We start from the raw sequence: 21580 nt of genomic DNA, 5'->3' as shown, positions 1-21580 counted from the left end.
CTGATAGATTGTATGGAAAAAGCATCACAATTAACTCCAAAATAACAAAATTGACCGAAAGTGTACTATATTACTCTGACCGATGAGAGGGACGATCGGAAAGTTCTAAGTGAATTTGGTAACGTTAAAGCTAATAACATACGTTATAAAACATTTTCCAACAGTATTTTGGAAAATCGTTTAAGGAAACCTTTGAAAGTTGGCAATTCTCTCTGAGACTCTGGCATTAACTAAAAACCTTTACTCAAGATGTATGCAAACTAGTTATAGACTAGACAACCATCGAAGATTGGCATGTTTTAAGAAAAAAGCAACCTAATTTACCATATATGTATATAGATAACAATTAAAATCTTCACTCTGACGTTTGTTTTAACCTTGTGACTAGAGATTTCTTACGATTTTACAAAAACCTTTAACGAAATGTAAACAAAGAATAATTATTATCCTCGTATATACTCGTATGTATATATCGAAATCGAGCGCTCTTATAGTACATTGTTTATAAATGAGGAAACTCTAAAACCATATAGTTACAAATTTGTCTCACGCGTGTCTGACATAGCATACATTAGCATAGATACATGCTAAACTAACCTATTAGTAATGAATAGGAGGTCAATATTGGAATTGCGAATTAAGACACGACGCTTAGGGAAACATGGTAATATACTGACCACCACAAGAACAATTTTTCCGTTATGTGTAACTTATGCCAGAAACCACGCGTGGATGGCTGTGTTTAGTATGAATGTATATGTATGTAAGTATGTATTTACAAGACACCCAACGAATTCGAGGCATCGAATGAGCAAGTATAATTCGCTGGATCCGACACACAAAGCCAGCTACTTAGTTTTGAATAATTTAATTCCACAACTTCTTTGTTTTTGCAAAAAAGTTGTTTTACTTTAGTGTCTGCCTTTTTACATTATGCTTCATAAAATTGCGCATTGACATAGTTTATTGTTTTAGAACATGAAAGCGACGATATTTTTAGAACCAATATTTGACTTTCAAATTGATCACTCAGTATGGTCACAAATGGTGTTTTTATTCACCGCATATACATCTGAATGCAATTTTACTTTCTAAGACAGCAGGGCAGAAAGTATATATATTTTGTTTAGTAATTCTCCTCTTGATACTATTCGCAAAATTGAGAGACTGGTCAAAGAGACAAGTACACTCGGAGATTTAACACTGTGTAACTAAGAATACAGTCATTAGAAAAAACTTAAAAAAAAATTAAGAAAATTCTACAAAATAATATATTGAAGAATAAAGAGTATACTGAAAACGATGAGCGTGTTTTACCACAGAAAATTATTAACATGTTCCACCATAGTTTAACATCAACGGACTCGATAATAGCATAATTGAGAATTTTCAGTGTTAATGTATGGATATACAAGTACAAGTAGATTCAACAAAGAAGTACACAGATCTTCAAGGGGGAACTCTAGTTAAGAATTTCAAAAAAATCGATTTAAAAGCTTAACTTTGAATATGTCTACGAGAGGATTTTTTAAAATTTAAATTATTTTCAGCGATATAGACTTTACTTTACTGATCCGGCTTCTAAACAAAGACTTTACGCAAAACATAAGTACGTTTTTCACAGACTAGACTTTTTTAATACGATACCCACGATTTCTCGAGTTCTACTGGACATATTTACTTGAAATTTTCAGAGAATCTTCTTTAAAGACCTCTCTCAAGTATGAACTAGCCTCATCCCCAAATTTCAATTTTTACTATTTTTTTAAAATACGAAAAAATTAAATATATGGTAAAAAATATTTTTTTTCAAACAGTCGCCATTTTGTCAAAAAAAAAATATTTTTCACTTATCGCTAGTTCATACAATTGCGACATCATTGCAGATTGATAATCTTTTTTTTTCATTTTAGTTGACTAGGAGGGTTGAAATCAATGGTATGCGCATGTGCCAATTTTTGAGATCCCCGACTTCATCAACTGCCAGTTTTTTAAATTTTAACTTTTTTTTAATTTTTTTCCGTAGTCTTATAACATTAATAAATAAATGATCAAAAAATCGATAGTAAAAATATTGATTGCCTTATTTTTATGACGCTTTAAAAATTACCTAAAATTCAGGTCTCTAGACTAGAATACCGCCTTAATGGAATTTAAAAAGCAAAACTCTCTCTTCATGCTTCTAGTGGAAAATGGTCCAACATCTTAAATATGCCAAAATGATTATTCACTTAGACATAATATCCAAATCAATTGACATTGTACAATAATCCAAGTCTTAAGCTCTAACTCACAAACTCCAAACTCTCATCCAAAAAATATATGCTTGTAGATATTGTCGAAAACATCTCTGCAGACAATTTCTTGTCTCTCAGAAGCATTAAAAACTTTCCTAACAGCTAACTGACATTTAACGTCAAACTACCAGCCATTACGTAAATTAAGCTCCAGTTACTTCGAGAAACTAGAGTAACCCTTGTAAAATATAAGTTTGAATACTGTAGCAAGTTCAAACGTCCGTTGTCTTTTACGTGGGTACCTATCAAATCAATGCGTTGATCAGCGCTTTGAAAACATCAGGCATTGTTAGTACCACTGGCAGTGTGGAATGGGTACACTAATCACTTTGGTAGGGTTCGAGGCCATAATAGTATCCGAAACTACTACTAGTTGAGCTTCCATACTGCTATGGACTGGAAATCCGGGGTTGAACTCCATAAACACATTACACGCCCTCGCTATTCACACAAGAAGGTAACCTCAATTCCCAATTAAATACCTTCGCCGCCTAAACAATTCACTCGCAAATATACCAAACGACCCTAACTGTTTGACATTCCGACTAGTGAAGATCATACTGCTATTATAACATATACTACTCCGTCAGTCCAGCTAATCCCCATAGCCCAGAGATCCTTAATGTCCAAGTACAGCGAGTATTTTGCAATAATAATAATAATAATAATAATAACCTAATGATTACCCTCCTCGCGCCCAACCGACGCGAGGTGCGCAATCCGCATACGTGCGGAATAAGCCGAGTCAGAAAAGGCAAGAGAGTTTTTTAAGTGTTGAGATCTAAAACTGCTCAGCTACACAAACAAAAATTTCAACAGCTAAGATTTATAGTTACAATATAATAAATTGTTACATTTGCAATCATTAAGAGAAAACAATAAAGTCTTTTTAATTTTGAAAAGTGAGTCAAATGTGCTGGAATGAGAATTAAAATCATGACATATACGGAGTAATGGCTCCTTTAGTTCAAAATTTGATCCACAGGATTTTAACAGTAAAGGTCTAAACTGCTGCGAAAAGCGAATCGGGATATTAAATTTAATTTCAGATAGAAGAAAAGAACTGCAAACTGTTCCATTCAAGATTTTCACTAAGAATATAATATCAAGCATTTCCCTAGGACTAGAAAGTGTAGGTAGATTAACAAGTTTTAAACGACTAGTGTATGGAGGTAGACTTACCCTAGAATCCCATCGGAAATGCGCAGAACTGCTGCAACCCACAACTTACCTTGATTCACAGAAATTTAACTTCAAAGTAATGAAAGATTAGTACATCTATTCGAAAAATAATTATGATCGCGATCGCGACAACTTAAATCGGTACTTTGCAGAACAACGTGCACCTGTACAGCCTAGCACAAAGCTGAACAAATGTGACAGATGGGAGCTTACAAGAGCTTTTAAAGTTTTGAATAGTAGTTTTAAAAATCTATTAGCAACGGTAAATCTAAGGTTTTTTATAAAAAAAAGTTATTACTCAGGCCGCCAGTGCGACTTTGTGAAGAGATCCTCAAGGCTAGCATTATTATTGAAATATTGTTCAATAATGAAGACACGTTGTTCTATCGGGTAACGCTCCATTTAGGGTTGTCAACACTTTACTACATAAATGGCAACAAATTTAAATCTTGCGTTAATTTTGAGACCGCCCTTAGTTTTGTTCACCTAACAGTTGTTTGCATTACCTAAATTAATTGAATTAGATATGGGGTTATATATATATATATAAATGATCAGGATGACGAGACGAGTTGTAATCCGAGTAACTGTCTGTCTGTCCTGTGGGCTTAAAGTGTTGAAAAATGGGCGTGGTCCAGCCCTCTCAAAGGTTTAATGTACATACTCCTAAGCTGTTCAATCTATTATAACCAAATTCGATCAGGACAAAGTGATAACTCCGCCCTCTCCTAACGGTTCTGTTAAAACCTACTAAAAGCGCATACAATTTTACACCGGAGATCATAGGAGAGGGCTTTATAGGAGACGATGGCGTGGCACCGCCCACATTTAGGTAAAAACCCATATCTCGGGACCTGCTTGACTAATTCATATCATATTTTCATATGATCATATGTTACGTTGTGAAAATGGGCACAATTTTAAATTCCATCTGATTTTTACACTTTCAACTATACAAATCCAGCACCAGTCAATATATTCGAATAAAACTTTGCACAAATAGTGCCTTTAAGGTATGCCATCTCAAATCTAAAAATTGTCAAAATCTGACCATAACTGTTTAAGCCAAATATGTGGATCCTAATGCGTATGGCTGACTTTTTACCGAAAATATCAGTCAATCAATATTATTATCAATATTATATCCTTGTGCCAAACATGGGTTGAATAGGGTTGTTAATACTTCCCTTGGCCCCCATATATCTAGCATAAAGATTTTCGAACCTCCAGTTGTCTTTGTACCACATATGTCGGCTAATGTGGAAGTTAGTTTTCTAATCTAATAAAATAAGTTCTCAAGTTTACCTGAGGAATGTCAAGAATAGTACATTCAGCCCTTAATATATCCTATACTTGTATAATGATTTCGGACTATCCATCTGACTTTAAATCATTTAGGTTGGTCAAAATGTGTGATATTTCAATGAAATTAAGTGGACACGTTTTCTTTAAAGCCATACGATTATATAAATGGTTTGGCGATCAATATAAATGAAAAGGGTCTTGGTCTAAGCCTCATAGCTCTAATATAATGAATTTCGATTATTTGGTTAATGTTTTTCTCATCAACTCAAATATATTAAAATTAGCCTCTTCGGTTGAGTATATATAACATATATTCTTATTTCATTTGAGGATGATTTAAGCATAATTTTCGCTGACGGGAAGTAAAATATAGCAATATAACTAAATGAGTCTATGCCCTTTAGAATAAGTTAATAAGTTACCAAATTTGATTGTAATCCATTCACGATTTCATCGATCAATGAAGTAGAACCCTTTCGTTACATTTTTATACTCTTGCAACATGTTGCCACAGAGTATAATAGTTTTGTTCACCTAATGGTTGTTTGTATCACCTAAAACTAATCGAGATATAGGTATAAGGGTTATATATATTATATAAATGATCAGGATGATAAAGATGAGTAAAGTTGTAACTTGAGTAAAACTTGAGATAACGCAATGATATTTGGTACACGTGTTCCTTGGCACAAAGTAAGGAACCAAATTCGCTCAGTATAAATCGCTTAAGCACCACTACTGACACTGTAAACATGGATGAAATCGGATGATAACCCCGCCCACTCCTCATATAACGGGACTGTTAAAAACTACTAAAGCGCGATAAATCTATAAATATATACGCCAGAGACATAAAATTTTACATACGAGAGAACTTTATAGGAGCCAGGGTCACAATTAGATCCGCCTACCTTTAGGTGGAACCCATATCTCGGGGCGTGCTGGAGCGATTTAAACCGTATTCGGTAGGTGACGTTATTCTGACATTCTTATGCCGCAGTGTAACATTGACGATATCGGAGTATAACCACGGCTACTTCCATTATTACACAATTTTAAATTCCATCTGAGTCTTTCAGTTTGAAGTATACAAATTAAGCACCAATGAATGTATCGGGATAAAATTTTGCACGAATACTGACTTTGAAGTCTGCCAGCTTATGACCAAAAATTATCTAAATCGAAAGAAAACTGTTCAAGCTCCCAGGTACCGTATATGTGGACCCCAATTCCTATTGCGAACTTTTTATCAAAAATATCTGTCAATCTGTGGGATATATTATGGAACCTCAGAGAGATATCAATATGCCCGTGTGCCAAAAATGGTTTGAATCAGATTAATAAATCACTTAGTCCCCTTATACCTAATAGAAACATTTTTGAACTTATCGATCAATATGCGAAATATCTTAATGAAATTAAAAGAGCGTGATTTTCTTATAACAATGTATCTTTGTGCATAAAATGGATAAAATTGGTTTAATACTTGCATAGCCGCCAAACAACTAATATCAAGATTTTAAAACATCCAGTTGACTTCATCCCGCATATATTTGTAATAGTATGCGAAATACCTTAATGGAACTCAGATATCATCCTTTTCTGTGGTAATGGTAAAAATGTATAAAAGCGGATCAATAATATCTCTATCTTATTTTCGAACTTCTGATTGAATTTATATTTTATATTTATTTATCAATATGTGTCTTACTTCTTAACAAAATTAACTGAACGGATAATATTGTACATACTATAGTTTAATGTCAAAAATATGTAATATTGGTCTAAGAATTACCCAACCCCTAATATACCACATTTTATATAATATAATGATTTTCGAGCTAAAAGAGTTAAAGGCTATCCCAAAAATCAAGAGTTTTAACGATTGGAAGAAGCGATGGCATAGGTGCATAATATCGAATGAGGACTAGTTTAAAGTCTACAACATTAATGTAGACGAATAAATAAAACAAGTTTTTAAAGTTCCGTTATTTTTTGAACACACCTCGTTATTGCAAATAGCGCTTTAGTTCATTATAAAATAATAACAATTTCAAGCAGTGACCCCCGCCCCAGAATAGAAAACTTTTAAAAGTCCGTTTTTTGCGTTTTATTTATTTTTTTATTTTTTAATTTTCATTTTGTTGTTTTATTAACTGTTAATGGAAATATTCACTGTTTATGCACTATTTTTTATCCATCACTTGCACACTTGCTCATAACGGTATGTATGCACAAACAAATGCACGAAAGAGACAATTTTTTTGCGCGTTTTAATTTTTCTGTTTCTGTTTTGTTTTTTGTTTTCTTCTTTCTTTTCTTTATAATGTCAAGTAGTAAGTATGTTGATAATAACGACATTGCGAGAAATACACGAGTTAAGGATATATACTTGTAGATAGTTAGCTTAAACATATACATTCACATAGGTATGACAGTTATAAATGTCTGACTTAAAAGAATTACAAATACACAAATTCAATATACATACATACATTAATTAATATTAATATAAGTATATGCATTATGTCACAGTACGCATAACTTGAGAAACAAAACACAAATATCGGTTATGACTGCTACAAACATACGCGTATACTATTAACCCTTTTATGTAGATATATGTATGTAGTTGTTGTTAAATATTTTTGCTTTCATTTGCAGTATGCAGGATTTTCATTTTGCAAAATTTAGCCAAAACAATATTTGTTGTTATTTTTTCAGCTTTTAATTTTTTTTTGTTGCTGCTTGTATTCTAAACAGTTTTCATGTACCGTTATTTTATGCAAAAAACTATAATTTTTCCATTTCACGACTGTTTTGCCTTCATATGCGAAAAATCACGAGCTATTTCGTACTATAGGAGACAACTACCAATTTTGCAACAACATATGCATATTATACACCAAACTACATAATATATAGTATATGTATTGTATATTAAGGTAATTGGTTAGTGATTTACGAACTAAAAGTAAATATAAGCAAATAACGATTAAGTGTTTAACATATACATTTATTAAACTAAAATATAGTAAATATAATAACTAAATTATTAAATTAACGCAGTTTAATGCTAAGATACAATATTAATTTTAATTACATTTATTTATTATGGTACTTAACTACGACTAACAGGGTTGGGGGTGGGGTGGTTAGAAGAGAAGAACTGTTTATACACTTTAGCTAGAGGTCATAAGGGCACACTTTGATAGTATCATGCTTAAAGGAGGGGTTTATAAAATGACATAGGTGTGTGTGTGTGTCTCTATAAAATAACAAAATATCTTTTTTTAATTTTTTCAAAATCAACAGTTGCTATAGCGTTAAATTTAACAATAAAGTTCAACCATCATAAAATTTTAGTAAGCTAAGTGTAAGGCAGAATTCTGTCGCTACAAAAACAACAACATTAGTAAGCTAAGTGTGCTCGTAGGTATGTATAAGTATGCCGTAAAATTATTTTTCAAAGTTTTGTTAATTTTATTTACAATTTTCAACAGTTGCTATTTGCATTATAATTTTTATATATTTTATTGTAATTTAACAATAAAATATTACCGCTTAACAATGAATAAATGCTTTTTAATCAATTAACAAATAATTAAAGAAGTTTCGAAATTCTTAGTAACTCGAAAAATACAAATTTTATGTTAGTTAGACATTACCTACTTATATAACGGTAAATACCACTAATGCAAGTACTACAAACAATTAAAAAGATTTACAATTACAATTACAACTGCTTAATTACATAAAAATAAACGTAGTTTGAGGTTATCAACTAAACATTACACGAAAATAATTAATATAATAATTTTTTTAAACTATTTTTGAATATTTTTTTACAACTTAAAAATATTTACACCAGTGGTTTCGATTTTGAATTTGCGCTTAGGCGTTAGTTAATTAAAAAATATTAAAGTTCTATTTAATATTTGCGAGATTTCTCTCTTGCTAATTGCTACAACAAATTTCAGCCACAAAATATTCATTTCAAAGCCCACTGTCCACCAATCTACCGTCTATGTTATGCATTTATATATGCTTATATAACAGATTTATGCTTTTTCGCAAATTCATGCATAATTATACCCGGTCACTGCTATTATGTATTTATTGTTTGTGAGTTGCAAATACATACTTTCGTCTATGTGTATATGTATATGTGCAGGTATGTCTGATTGGTTTAATGATTTCGTTTTGTTGTTGTTTTTTTTCGTACTGTTTATTTAATGTTATGTAAAAAAGCGTAACTAAAAGCATATTTTCCCCCTTCACTGAATGTAGCTGTGCATAAATCCATATACGCTGATACATATCTACTACAATGTATTTTATGTACTTTAGGTATAAGACTTTTAACACCCAATGACCCTACTAAATCGAGAAATATTAAAACTCACCACACTTACAAATATATATAACGCATACATATATGCGTGTATGTATGTAGGTACACATATATACATACGTGTGTAAGTTAGTGAAATCACAATCACAATATCTTTGCAAGACAAGAAACCAAGTTAACCCTTTAATTGCGGCTATAAAGTCACATAGAAAATTAAATTCAGTTCAAAAACCAAAAAAAAAATTATAAAATTAAAATAATTATGTAAAACTAGTGCAATTAATTGAGAATTCATTACTAAACGCTTCCTTTCATTTTCCAGCGAGGATAAGTTCCATACTTTACCCTAAGTTAAAAAAACCTACATATGTATGTATGTATATGTATTTGTATAGCAAAAAATTCTAACAAATTTATTACGTAAATTAAGTCGGAAGTTACGCGAACAAGAAGTGTGCGATTCGTGGGGGTAGGGGGATATACGGGCATAAAAAACTTGCTGTGCGTTCTCTTTCGGTTTTAAAATATTTTTATAAATGAGTATACAAGTAAAATGCATACAAAGGTGCTTAGTGGTAATACTACACATAAGTATTTTTCAGAGAACAATTAGAAACTTAACTACTTTGGCTTGAGAAGGAAAATTTAAAGTATGCAGACATACAAAATAGACGAAATTTTCGAGGTAAGACTTTCAACAGAACTGATATAAATGTTCCTTTGATTAACTAGCATACGGCTTTAAAATTTCTTTTTTTTATATAACTGCCAAATTGTGTGCAAAGAATTGCCATATTTTTAAATTTTAATTAATTTTTTCGCGAAGAGTTACAATATTTCTAAAGTACAATTCGTTTTTGATCAAACAACAGCAATCAACTACATTTTGAGCTTATGGTTGCTATATTTCTAAAGTTTTATTCGATTTCGAAGTTTTCATATCTCTAAGACAGCATAAAATATTTCTAAAACAATATTAATAAAATTTTAAGCAAAGGGTTCCCATTTTTCTAAAGAAAAATGTAATTTTTTCAAAAAGTTGCTATACTTTTAGAGTTAAGTCCAATTTTGAGTTAAGAGTTTTCATATTTCTAAACTCAATTTCGATTCTGAGCAAGTGTTTGCCATATTTGTGAATTCGATTAATATTTTAAACACAAAATCGCAATATTTCTAAAGTACAATTAAATTTTGAGCAAAGAGTGGGATATTTCTACAGTTCAGCTATGCTTTGGGCAACTCGTCTAATTTCTAAGATACAAAAAGATTTTGAGCACAAAGTTGTAATATATCTAAAGGCCAAGTTTCTTCAGGAACTAAATGGCACTAAACTTAGAAACCAGAGTACTAGTGCAGAGTATTAGGGGCATGCAATGAGGCAACTTTTACTAGAAAACTCGTCACAATATATAATTCGCTTGAAAAAAATTATATAACTTAATAGGAGTGCAATTTCTTCTGCCTTCAGCCAAAGTGTAGTCAAAAAAAACCAAATGTTTTAAGGAGAGATTTTCATCGAACGTATGGTATTTCCCTTAATCTGCGTCAACTTCTAACCTTAATTTTGTAAGGGTATGTATATAGGTATATAAGTAGTATATACCTATGTATAACTAAAGCTTTGTATATACCCGCATTTCTAAAAAATAAATATTTATAATTTACAGTTTTTTTCATCTGCTGTGTGTGTGTATGTATGTGCATGCATGTAACTATTTACAAGTTTTTATTGCTCCATTATTAATTTGTGTGTGTTTAATCAGTCTATTATTTTCGTTTCCTTACGCTGGTGCGTTGTTTACTTTTTACAAATTCAAGTGGCTTAAACAAAATAATTTTAAAAGAATTTAAAAAGTTAAGTTTAGTACAAAGCAAAAACTAACAACTTTCTAAGCTGGCTTATAGCTACTCTATATGTATATGTAGATATGTATATATCTGTAATAAATGTAAAACTAACTAACTAATAATAACAGTTGATGAAACTTTCTGCCAAATTTCAGCTTTGAACACATATGCATTTCAATATTGCCTATTTCGGTTTGTGCAACAACAATTTCCGCGAGTCAAACTGCTTGATTCGACCCGAGAGCTTGTCAATTAGTGGTTTTAAGAGAAACTACTGGTTCTATAGCGATATGTGTATAACTATTTATTTGTACTTGAAGTCTTTTTTAAAACAAAAACATAAAAAAATAACCCAAAATTGCAATTCATTTTCTGCTGAAAAATACCAATGTATTTTAACGCTATTGTGTGTGTATGTGTTCATTCGCAATACTAATTCATTTAGTACATTTCCGCTTACATGCTAAATATCATTCATTCAAATCCATATGAAAAATTTGGTTAACTTACTTACTTACTTACTTATAAAACTAAGTATCAATGTAGGTAAATAAACTGACAAGAGTTTGATTTTTCTTTATGGATGTGTATGTGTGTGTGTGTGTGTGGGGTGTGTGCTTTTTTTAGGTAAGTTGGCAGTATATGCATATAATGTATAGTTGTATTAATAAAAATAAGTAATATTTTACATGTTATTTCTTTTCTGCAAATAGAAAAAATAAAAAACATACATACATGTATGTATGTGTGTATATAAACTGCAACTGACTGCTTTCATAATTCTTAGTGAACAATTAATGTTTACAATAGTATTTTAGTGATACTAGCTAGCATGCTAATGCGCCTAAAGGTAGGCAACACACGAAACCAACTCGGATGTAGTTAAATAACAAATTTCTAGCTAATCTATTTTCAGCACACATTTTACGCACAAAATTTGGAATTCTGTAAACATACATACTTACATATGTATGCGAGCATTTACTTTGCAAGGGAAAGTAATGCTTTTAAATAGTATACGGAGTTCCAAAGATATTCCTGAGATAAAGTGAAATTCAAAAAAAAAAACTTATTTTCAACATTCAAATTGCTTGGTTTCACAGTTAGTTTTACTTTTTTTAGTCGCGTGGCATTACGCGGCGAATGCGGGTTGCGCTTCTAATTTCGTTTGTCCTCTTTCCTTTTTGCAAAATTAAACCAAAAAAATATATATATATTGTAGTTAACAATTTTGCCGAGAATGCGCTCACATTGTATGCACATGTTGTTGCTGTTTTTGTTGATTTTGATGATGATGTTGCTGCTGCTGGTGCGGCTGCTCCGCTGGCAGATGTTGCTGCTGGTGGTGATACGGCTCCGGCGAGCTTATATACGACGGCAAATTCCGACTGTGTTCCTCAAAGATAACTTCCATTTTTTGCATGCACTCGTGCAGGTATTCCTGAAAGAAAGTGACAGTGATAAGAAAATATTTTTTGTGGCTAGCGAGTTGGAATAATGTACGTTATTAATAGTAGTATGCTTGCTTAATTGGCTTCATTTGTAGTATCTTAAATTTAATTTAACTGCTTTGCTTAAGGCCATTAAAAAATGTTTTCTTTCCTTTTCCTATGGCGCTTCCTGCATCATTTTGCTTTGATTTCCCTGCCTAATTGCTGCTCACTTGAGTTACTATATACTTACTGGCATGATGAATGTATGTACACTCAGCGAAAAAAAAACCATGCACTTTACAGAGTGGCTATATATAGCGCAAAAGTTAGGTTTATGGTATCTTAAGTTAGACAGTTTTTTGAGTGTCAAGCCTTTGTATTCACTTCATATTTAAAGCATTTTTATATAATAAACTTATAGCTTAACACTTGTTTTAGTGAAAAATGCAAGCACACACATAACAAATCACCGAACTAGAATTTGTTTTGAACAATAATACAATTTTTAAAAAGAGTTATTTACATATTTTACGTTTTATATGTTTTGTATTTAAAAATAGAATACATAACAAAGCAAAATAAAATTATTTGTTACAAAAAATTCTTAGTATTTTGTAGAACACCCCCTCCTCCTAATAACCTTGGCTATTCGTTTAGGCATGGATTCAAACAAGCGTTGAAGATAATTTTTTTTAATTTCTTCTTTCCAAACAGCTTAAGAATTTGTTTTTTTTCTTTTAGACTTTTTGCTTTTCTTTTATACTTTTACCCATATAATGCCAGCAATTTTCAATTCGATTGAGATCTGGACTGTTTCCTGGCAACGTGAGAGACTCAATTCCATAAAAATCTTATTGTGAATTATTGAAAATCTATTTCAATATTTTTATGCTTTAGTTACCGGTTTAGCTCTATGGAAAGGGGCTGGTTAGGTTAGGTTAGGTTAGAGGGTCGATCCTAAGAAGGATCACACTTGGAAAGCTTAAACGGCGGTCCGTTGTGGTACCCAAAACTCCTATGAGCCGGATCAATAGACCCTTACATGTCCACAAAGCGCTTTGTGCCTATGACAAACTTGTTGAGACAGCCAATATCTGTTTCGGCCAAATCTTCTGCCAAAAGTGTGATTGCCGAGATGTTTCAATCTCAACCTAGCAAAAGCCGGACAGTGGAGGAGAAAGTGCCGGGATGTTTCCACTTCACCCTCCCCCATACAGCTTTGACAACTACCATCGGGTAGTATTCTATATATAAAAATTTTCGACTGCGTTGGTGTTTTTTTCTCGGAGTGTATGTAAGTACTAAAAGTTAACTTATAATTTACAAATTAACGTAATTTCAATACGATATACTCAATTTATGAAAATCCAGAGTTGTTGTCAATTTTAAAGTATCTTTTGTTAATTTACTGTGCTTGTATTTTTTTCTTTATGCACGTAAAACCGAAACCATTCTGTTAATTTAGAAAACGAAATTGTAAATTGAACAAACGAAATTTATCTTCGCACACACTCAATTTAGCTTTAGTGTGTGTCACTTCCAAAAACTTTTTGATCTTTCGTGATGAAAACTTTTGTGTAAAGGAAAGCTACAAACTTTAATTATAAACAATTTTAGTATTGTAGTTTATAAAAACAAAATTATAATTTTCCGCTCAATAAAATGGTGCTTTGATAACATACGATGGTAAATGAATTTGATGAAAAATACGAGAAAGTAAATTTGTTTCACAAAAATTACAACAGAGCTGCACAATCAGTTGTACAATAATTAGTGGTAATTAAGCACTAATTGACTAAAAATTAACTAATTGACGGTTATACACTAATTATCTGGCAATTAAGCATTAATTTTTAATTAAGAAAGAGAACGAGATTTATTCCTGCCGATGAGTAAAGTATTTTTTTGTACCAGTTGCAACATAGATTCATAGTGAATTAGACAATAATAATATAGTGATAATTAAGTAGTAATTGGCAACCGATTAAGTACTTAAGTTTTAAATAACAATTAGTAAAACACGCTTTTGTTAATTATATTAATTTGCTTTCAATTAAGGTGTATTTTTGACATTTTCAGATTTGGAATTAAACTAGAGGCTTATAGTCATAGACATTTATCTTTATAAAGAAAATAAAATTAATTTTATTTTAAGGCTTCGTAGCTGAGTTCAGAGCAAATATGAGCTTGGTTAGATCATTAACACTTTTTAGTTCAGTTGCAAATATTGAGTTAGATGGTTTATATGGTTTTAACGCTTTTTTATTGTTTTTTACTATTGTTCTGTGGCTTTCTAGTTGGAATCGAGCCAGTCAAATCACTTAGAACAAACTACACATTACTCTGTTTTTTTTTTTAACTTTCACTCAGCGGCTGTCCAGTGTAAGTTAAGTATAAGTTCACTTATCTAACCTTTATACATTTTGCCTGTTGTAAGAAGTTTCTTCAGTTTTGATTTTAAAAAAGCAACCTTCTGAAACTTTTTAAAATTTCTTGATGTTGAGACAATAAATATATGGAAACTCGATTTAATTCTTCACTTTTCTATTCTTTCTTCTTTAAGTTCTTGAACTATTAAGTGATTTCGTTTTTATTCCAATAAACATTTAATTTATTTTTTCCTAAGTGATGAATTCTAGATAAAGCGATCTTCTGATTTAATGAGAGTGTTTTTTATTATAATATATAAATTTTTCTTTATTTTGTAATTTCCGTTTTATTACTTTTACGTTTTTTAATATATATATATTACTCTTTTCAACATTCCCATTTATAGAATTCCCATTACATATAGAATTTCAAAGCTTCAGCTAAGTTCCAAAAATAATTCACATAACTTTCGATATTAAATTTCTGAGCACTTTTTAATGCAGGATTTCGATATCGATTATAACAGTATAATTATCTTAAACTTGATTGCATCTTAATGACATTATTTTTTAACATTTACACCATAATTTTAATTAACTTAAGTAAAACTCATTTAAAAAGTACTTTGTCACTAAGCAAAGTGTGCAGATTTTTCAACAATTTTCGAGACAAAAATAAGTGCATATGTTACTTTAATTAGACACTCTGATTAATAAAGCTCCATTTGTTTATATTCGAATGTATGTCCGTCTGTCTGTCCTCGCACTGACGCTTCGACAAAATGCCACATTGTTATTTAGGTACACAAGTATGCATGTCACTTCAAATATGATTTGCTCATTATCAAATAAAATTGAAGTGAAATGTATAAAAGGTTATACACGCTTTGTCGCCCCAAAACAAAAGTCAGCATTATTTCAAAAGCACCGCAATGCAGCCAAGTGTCCGCAGTCACACTCTTCAATATTTAACCTTATGCTATGTATGCATTAAAAATATATTTATATATGTACATACAATCGCATCATTGTATGCAAAAGCAAATTTGATCGTCTGTATGTGCGATTTAATGCGTTCTCCTGCTCATTTGCAAATTAATGGAATGCCGTAAAAATTAATTAACAGCATATAAATTGGAAAAAATAGGATATTTTCGAGTAGAAGCAAGCACGAATGTCACATGCGGTGTGCATACGATTAAACGCACCATTAAAATGCAATTAAATTTTGTTAAGAAATCAACAAAAACTAAAACAAAACCATGTGAAGTCGCGTGATTCTGTTTATGCTTTTTTGTTTCCTTGCTTCTATAATTTGTTTACAAATTTCTTCGAAAACGCCTTGATTGACTCACCTCTGGCATTGACAGCGGAAAATTATGCAACGTGAAGCTTTTTGAAAGTCGAAGATTAGGTACCTTACAAGGGGTGACTTTCAACGGTGATAAAGTTATTACTTTTCACATTTTTTGCACAAAGTATTATTAGAAGCGTTTGAATTAAGAATATTTTTTATAAAAAATTTGTTTTTTATATAATTTGCAAAATCATTTAGTAATAAAAATTATATAAAAATACATTACAAAAAAAACACAAGATATTAAGAAGGAAGAGCGGCTTATACAAATATATATAATTGGAGCAATCAATTATTAACAATTTAGATTAACAGAATATATTTTATAAAATGTTGCATACTTTTTAGCGCGTAAAAGAAGGAAACAAATCCTTATATTGTAATATTTATGGTGCATTCGAAAGTTATATTTTTTGTTTAGTCATTTATTCATCGAATAAAATATTCATATATTTTCACAAGCACTTTCCTGGGGTTTTCGCTTTTGGTTGAAATAAGACGTTTTATGAATATCTGAAGATCGTCTCAAACAGGAGTTAAGAGTTTGTGTGATTGTTATTAAGATCAAGCTATGTTTGGAGCTTTCTCCTTCTTCTATGATTTCTGTATTATTCTATCACTATTATAATAAAATTAATAGTATATTGCCCGACTGGTAGTATCCGCATGATATCACAATTCAGTATTTGGAAATGATTTGATTGTTATATGGTGTTGCTCACATTAAGGATGATATTGAATAAAAGGTAAAACCGAAAATATCTTGCAAAATAATTTAGTAGTAAAAAGTACTAATTGCGAAATCGAAAATTGTATTATGATTTTTAATATAACCTCTAAGGAAATTTCTTAAATAGCAGCCTAAAAATTATTAAATATTTAAAGAAAGACTTTAAATAATTGTGAACATACTGAAAAAAGAACGAACTGGGCGTTTTTCGGTGGTAAGGCCTGTCACAAATATACCATATACATCTTGATAATGACTTAATGACTATAGATTGATCAAACAACTGAGTTCTAAACCGATAGAATGATGACAAAATGGGATATTTTGTAAAGCTAAATTAAAATATGTATAATTCCAACCGTAAAAAAACAAGAAAAAACGTTAACTTCGGTTGCCCCGAAGCTATAATACCCTTCACAAATACAAAGGCCCCTTACAAGAACTTGATTCCGAACGTTCAATTTGTATGGCAGCTATATGATATAGTGATCTGATCTGACCAATTTCTGTGGAGAATAATTTGTTGCCTTAAGCAATAACTCGTGCCTAAATTCGTGAAGATACCTCGTCAAAAAAAAAATTTTCCATGCAAGCACTTTACTCCGATCGTTCAGTTAATATGGCAGCTATATGCTATAGTCATCCGATCTATACAATTTCTTCGGAGATTAGATTAATGCTTTGAATAATAATACATGCCAAATTTCTTGAAGATACTCTTCAAATGAAAGAGTTTCCCATACAAGCACTTCATTCCGATTGTTCAGTTTGTATGGCAGCTATATGTTATAGTGGTCCGATATCGGCCGTTCCGACAAATGAGCAGCTTCTTGGTAAGAAAAAGACTTGTTCAAAATTTTGATATCTCAAAAACTGAAAGACTAGTTCGCGTATATTCAGACGGACGGACGGACAGACGGACTTGGCTAAATCAACTCAGCTCGTCACGGTGATCATTTATATATATACTTTATATGGGCTCCGCCGTTTCCTTCTGGGTGTTACAAACTTAATATACCCTGGTCAGGGTATAATTAACAAAATAACAAATTATTTAACTGAAAAATTTAAATTATTTTATTACGTAAACCCATAAATTTCATATTTTTAACTATATTAACATACTTATTTAAAATAGTGCAAGTTAGAGTAAAAGATACATGTATACTAACACAACCTAAATTAATTATTCTCATGCTACTTTAAATTTTTTAAATTTAAAATATAGACTAGAAACCTTCTTACCTGTTCAATGCTGGTCAAATCGGTTAATAAATCCAATAGATGACGCAACTTTTGTCCGGAGCGTAAATGCCAATTTAAACCACTTAGCGCGGCGGCGATACTCGCAGCGGCAATGGTACTGGCCGTATAGATAGAGAAATAATGTTCTAAAATAAAACAACAAAAAAAAACGAGAAATTATTGAAAATGTAAAATAAATTAATTTAGAGTTGACTATTTAACTTAATTTTCTATAACTCAATTGAAATATAAATACATTTCTTTCACCAAAGGATAAATGGTACATAGTTTAACGAGGGTGTAATTGAGCTGACCGACACCACAGTGTTCAATCATATCATAGCGAATTAAAATACAAACAAAGCTGGCATTAAATTAAGCGTATGTAGCTATGAGTTAATTAAAAACTGCTTAAGCTGAAATTAATAATGTAAGCGTTGGTGAAAGTCAAAGTGAGCACACATAAAAAACTTTTCAACCTATGAGCTATGTATGTATATAAGTACGTACATTTGCCACATCCATATTTTTCCCATATCATTGAGTTAATTATGAAAATTTACAGCGCGTGCCCTTTTCCAACCAAATTAATGAATATTTATATCTGACCCTTAGAAAATATGAAAAAAATTCGCATCAATTTGACTACATAGTCAACTCATTGGTGAATTTTCTAAGAACTTTTCAACTGTAGAGCACATGCACCACATAACGGCCTACGCTGAAACATTCCCATGTCTGTCGAATTATCACCAAAAGCGAAATGGAACTCTGCTTGAGTGAATGCGCGCTAATCAAACATTTCGCGTGCAGATAGATGTGGCTTACAATTCCCAGATGGAATTCACAACTGCCTCCTACTCATGCCCATGCCATACAACATGATTGACTGTCTAAGTATTAGCTGAAAATGCAGCTGTGCAAAATATCATCAGCGTCCACCCCCCTCTGCGCTGTATGAAAACGTGTAATCGATGCGATTCGAATTAACCGTTCATCAATGGCGATAATATTGCCACGAAATTTATTATTAGCCGAGGTTATAAGATCGGCAGCTTGCGAATTTTATGTGCATATGTATGTATGTGTTGTGTAGTATAATTGTAAGCATATTTCAACAACCATCGCGAAAATGTTTGTTACAACAATAATACGAATAATGTGAAACAAAAGCCACATCTGTTTTCTAGTCAAATGACGGAGTTTGATAACACTTTATTTGATCTGCGTTGCAATGGTGAGACCCTGAAGCCACAAATACAGCAAAACACAAGTAAGGAAGAGCTAAGTTCGGATGTAACCGAACATTTTATACTCTCGCAAAGTCAAATGGTATACTCGTTTGAGATTTCTTTGTGGATTGACTGATATTTTCGGTAGAAGGTCAACTATAGGCACTGGGGGGTCCACATATTTAGTACTTGAACAGTTTTGGTTCGGTTTAGACAATTTTTGGCTACAAGGTGGCATACTTTAATCGCATTATTCACGCAAAGTTTTATCCCGATACAATCATTGTTGCTTGATTTGCATACTGGAAAGTGAAAGAATCAGATGGAATTTAAAATGGTGTTATATGGGAAGTAGACGTGGTTGTAGTCCGATTTCGCCCATTTTCGCACTATGACATAGAAATATGAAAAGAACGTTATGCACCGAATTTGGTTGAAATCAGTTAAGCAGATCTCGGGATATGGGTTTTCACCTAAAAGTGGGCTGTGCCACGCCCACTGTCTAATTTTGAACGCGGTTCCTATAAAGTCATCTCATACCATCCCAGAGATAAAATTTAATGTCTCTGGCGTGTTTAGTGCTTGATTTATCGCGCTTTTAGTAGATTTTAACAGTACCGTTATATGGGGAGTGGGCGGAGTTGCCACCCGATTTCACCCATTTTCACACTGTAGGTAGATGTTCTAAAAACAATTTTGTTATTATTGCATTAGCGGTTTAGGAGATATGCACATTAAACCTATTAGGGGCGGGACCACGCCCACTTTAAAAAAAACTTGTAACTGCAGATGCCCCTCTCTATTATCCGGTATACCAAATAAGAGTCTTGTATCTTGTTGTGGAGCTTAGTTATGGCAATTTATTTGTTTTTGATTAATGGCGTTTTGTGGGCGTGGCAGTGGTCCGATTACGCCCATCTGCAATACCAACCGTCTCACGGTACCAAGAAACATGTCTACAAAGTTTCATAAAGATATCTCAATTTTTACTCAAGTTACAGCTTGCACGGCGGACGGACAGACGGACGGACGGACAGACAGACCCGGATTTCAACTAGTCTCTTCATCCTGATCATTTATATATACATAACCCTATATCTAACTCGATTAGTTTTAGGTGATACAAACAACCGTCAGGTGAACAAAACTATTATACTCTGTAGCAACAGGTTGCGAGAGTATAAAAATACAAAAACAACAACAGAATCAACAACAACTGATTTGCAAAATGTGTGAAAGTATTTCAACATTTTAAATTCATTCACATATTGAATCACAGCGCCGCACAGTGCGTCGTAGGCACAAAAATTAAAAAAAAAAACATTTTTTTTTAATAAAAAAAACATAAATTAAAAACAAAAACTTAAATTATATATAATACACAGAAGAAAACGTCGGAGACCCTATTAAAAAAATATAAATATAGGTATATAATCGAGACCACCGATATCAGACTATTGTGTACAATACATAGCTGCCTCACAAACTGACCGATCCAAATCAAGTTTATGTATGGAATATTTTTTTATTTGGCAAGATATTTTCACGAAATTTGATATAAGCTACTTACAAACTCCGAGCAAATTAAAGATCACTATAATAATAGCTGTCATACAAACAAACCGATCCGAATCCAGTTCTTGTATGAAAAATATTTTTCTTGGACAATATATCTTCTCGAAATTCGGAACGTTATAAGCTGTGAACGAATTGTTCAGATCTGACCACTATAGCATATGCATTTCTACATAGCTGTCATACAAAGTGAGCGATCAAAATAAAGATAAAAATCTTTCATACAATTTTATGTAATAAGAAATTCACCTGTGAGAGTATTATAGCTTCAGTGCAAAAGAAGTTAGCGTCTTTTCTTGTTTTCAATTACCTTTTAACTTAGAAACTAATAATTTTTTATTTTTTATTATCATTTTTGTAAAATCATAGCTTTCGAAGCAATAAAAATTATTTTTTAATAAAAAAAAAACAATGACAATGTTTTCTCTTTTGGTTTTAAATTGAGTATGTTTGATATTTATTTTATCTTTTTTTATTTTTAAATTCATACTTACCGACGCAATAATAATTTTTAACCAATTTGTTTAGGAAACTGTCACACTGTTCGCTGCGCTTTTCGCTGCAGTCCGTTACATTAACAGCAGACTGACTGTATTTGCATTCACACATATTTGAGCGACCGGAAATGGGCGTAGAAATTATTGCGAGACAGC

At 31.7% G+C, this 21580-nt stretch overlaps 1 protein-coding gene across 2 annotated transcripts in view; it reads right to left on the bottom strand.

Annotated features, from left to right (window-relative positions):
• CycD (cyclin D) overlaps positions 1-21580 on the bottom strand; it is a 179982-nt gene that overhangs the window by 68599 nt on the left and 89803 nt on the right. Inside the window, exons 5-7 of one of the 2 annotated variants that reach the window (XM_036371762.2) lie at positions 18121-18266; positions 12237-12427; positions 6880-12166 (exon numbers count right to left, since the gene is read on the bottom strand). In XM_036371762.2, coding sequence (XP_036227655.2) covers positions 12145-12166; positions 12237-12427; positions 18121-18266 — 359 coding nt within the window. In that variant the 3' untranslated portion in view covers positions 6880-12144. Of the gene's footprint in view, positions 1-6879; positions 12167-12236; positions 12428-18120; positions 18267-21580 lie in introns of those variants that run through there. The other variant, XM_070109593.1, reaches the window with a different exon arrangement.

Source organism: Bactrocera oleae, chromosome 5, assembly GCF_042242935.1.
Source record: "Bactrocera oleae isolate idBacOlea1 chromosome 5, idBacOlea1, whole genome shotgun sequence".
NCBI lineage: Eukaryota > Metazoa > Arthropoda > Insecta > Diptera > Tephritidae > Bactrocera > Bactrocera oleae.
This window is presented reverse-complemented; position numbering and strand designations above follow the sequence as displayed.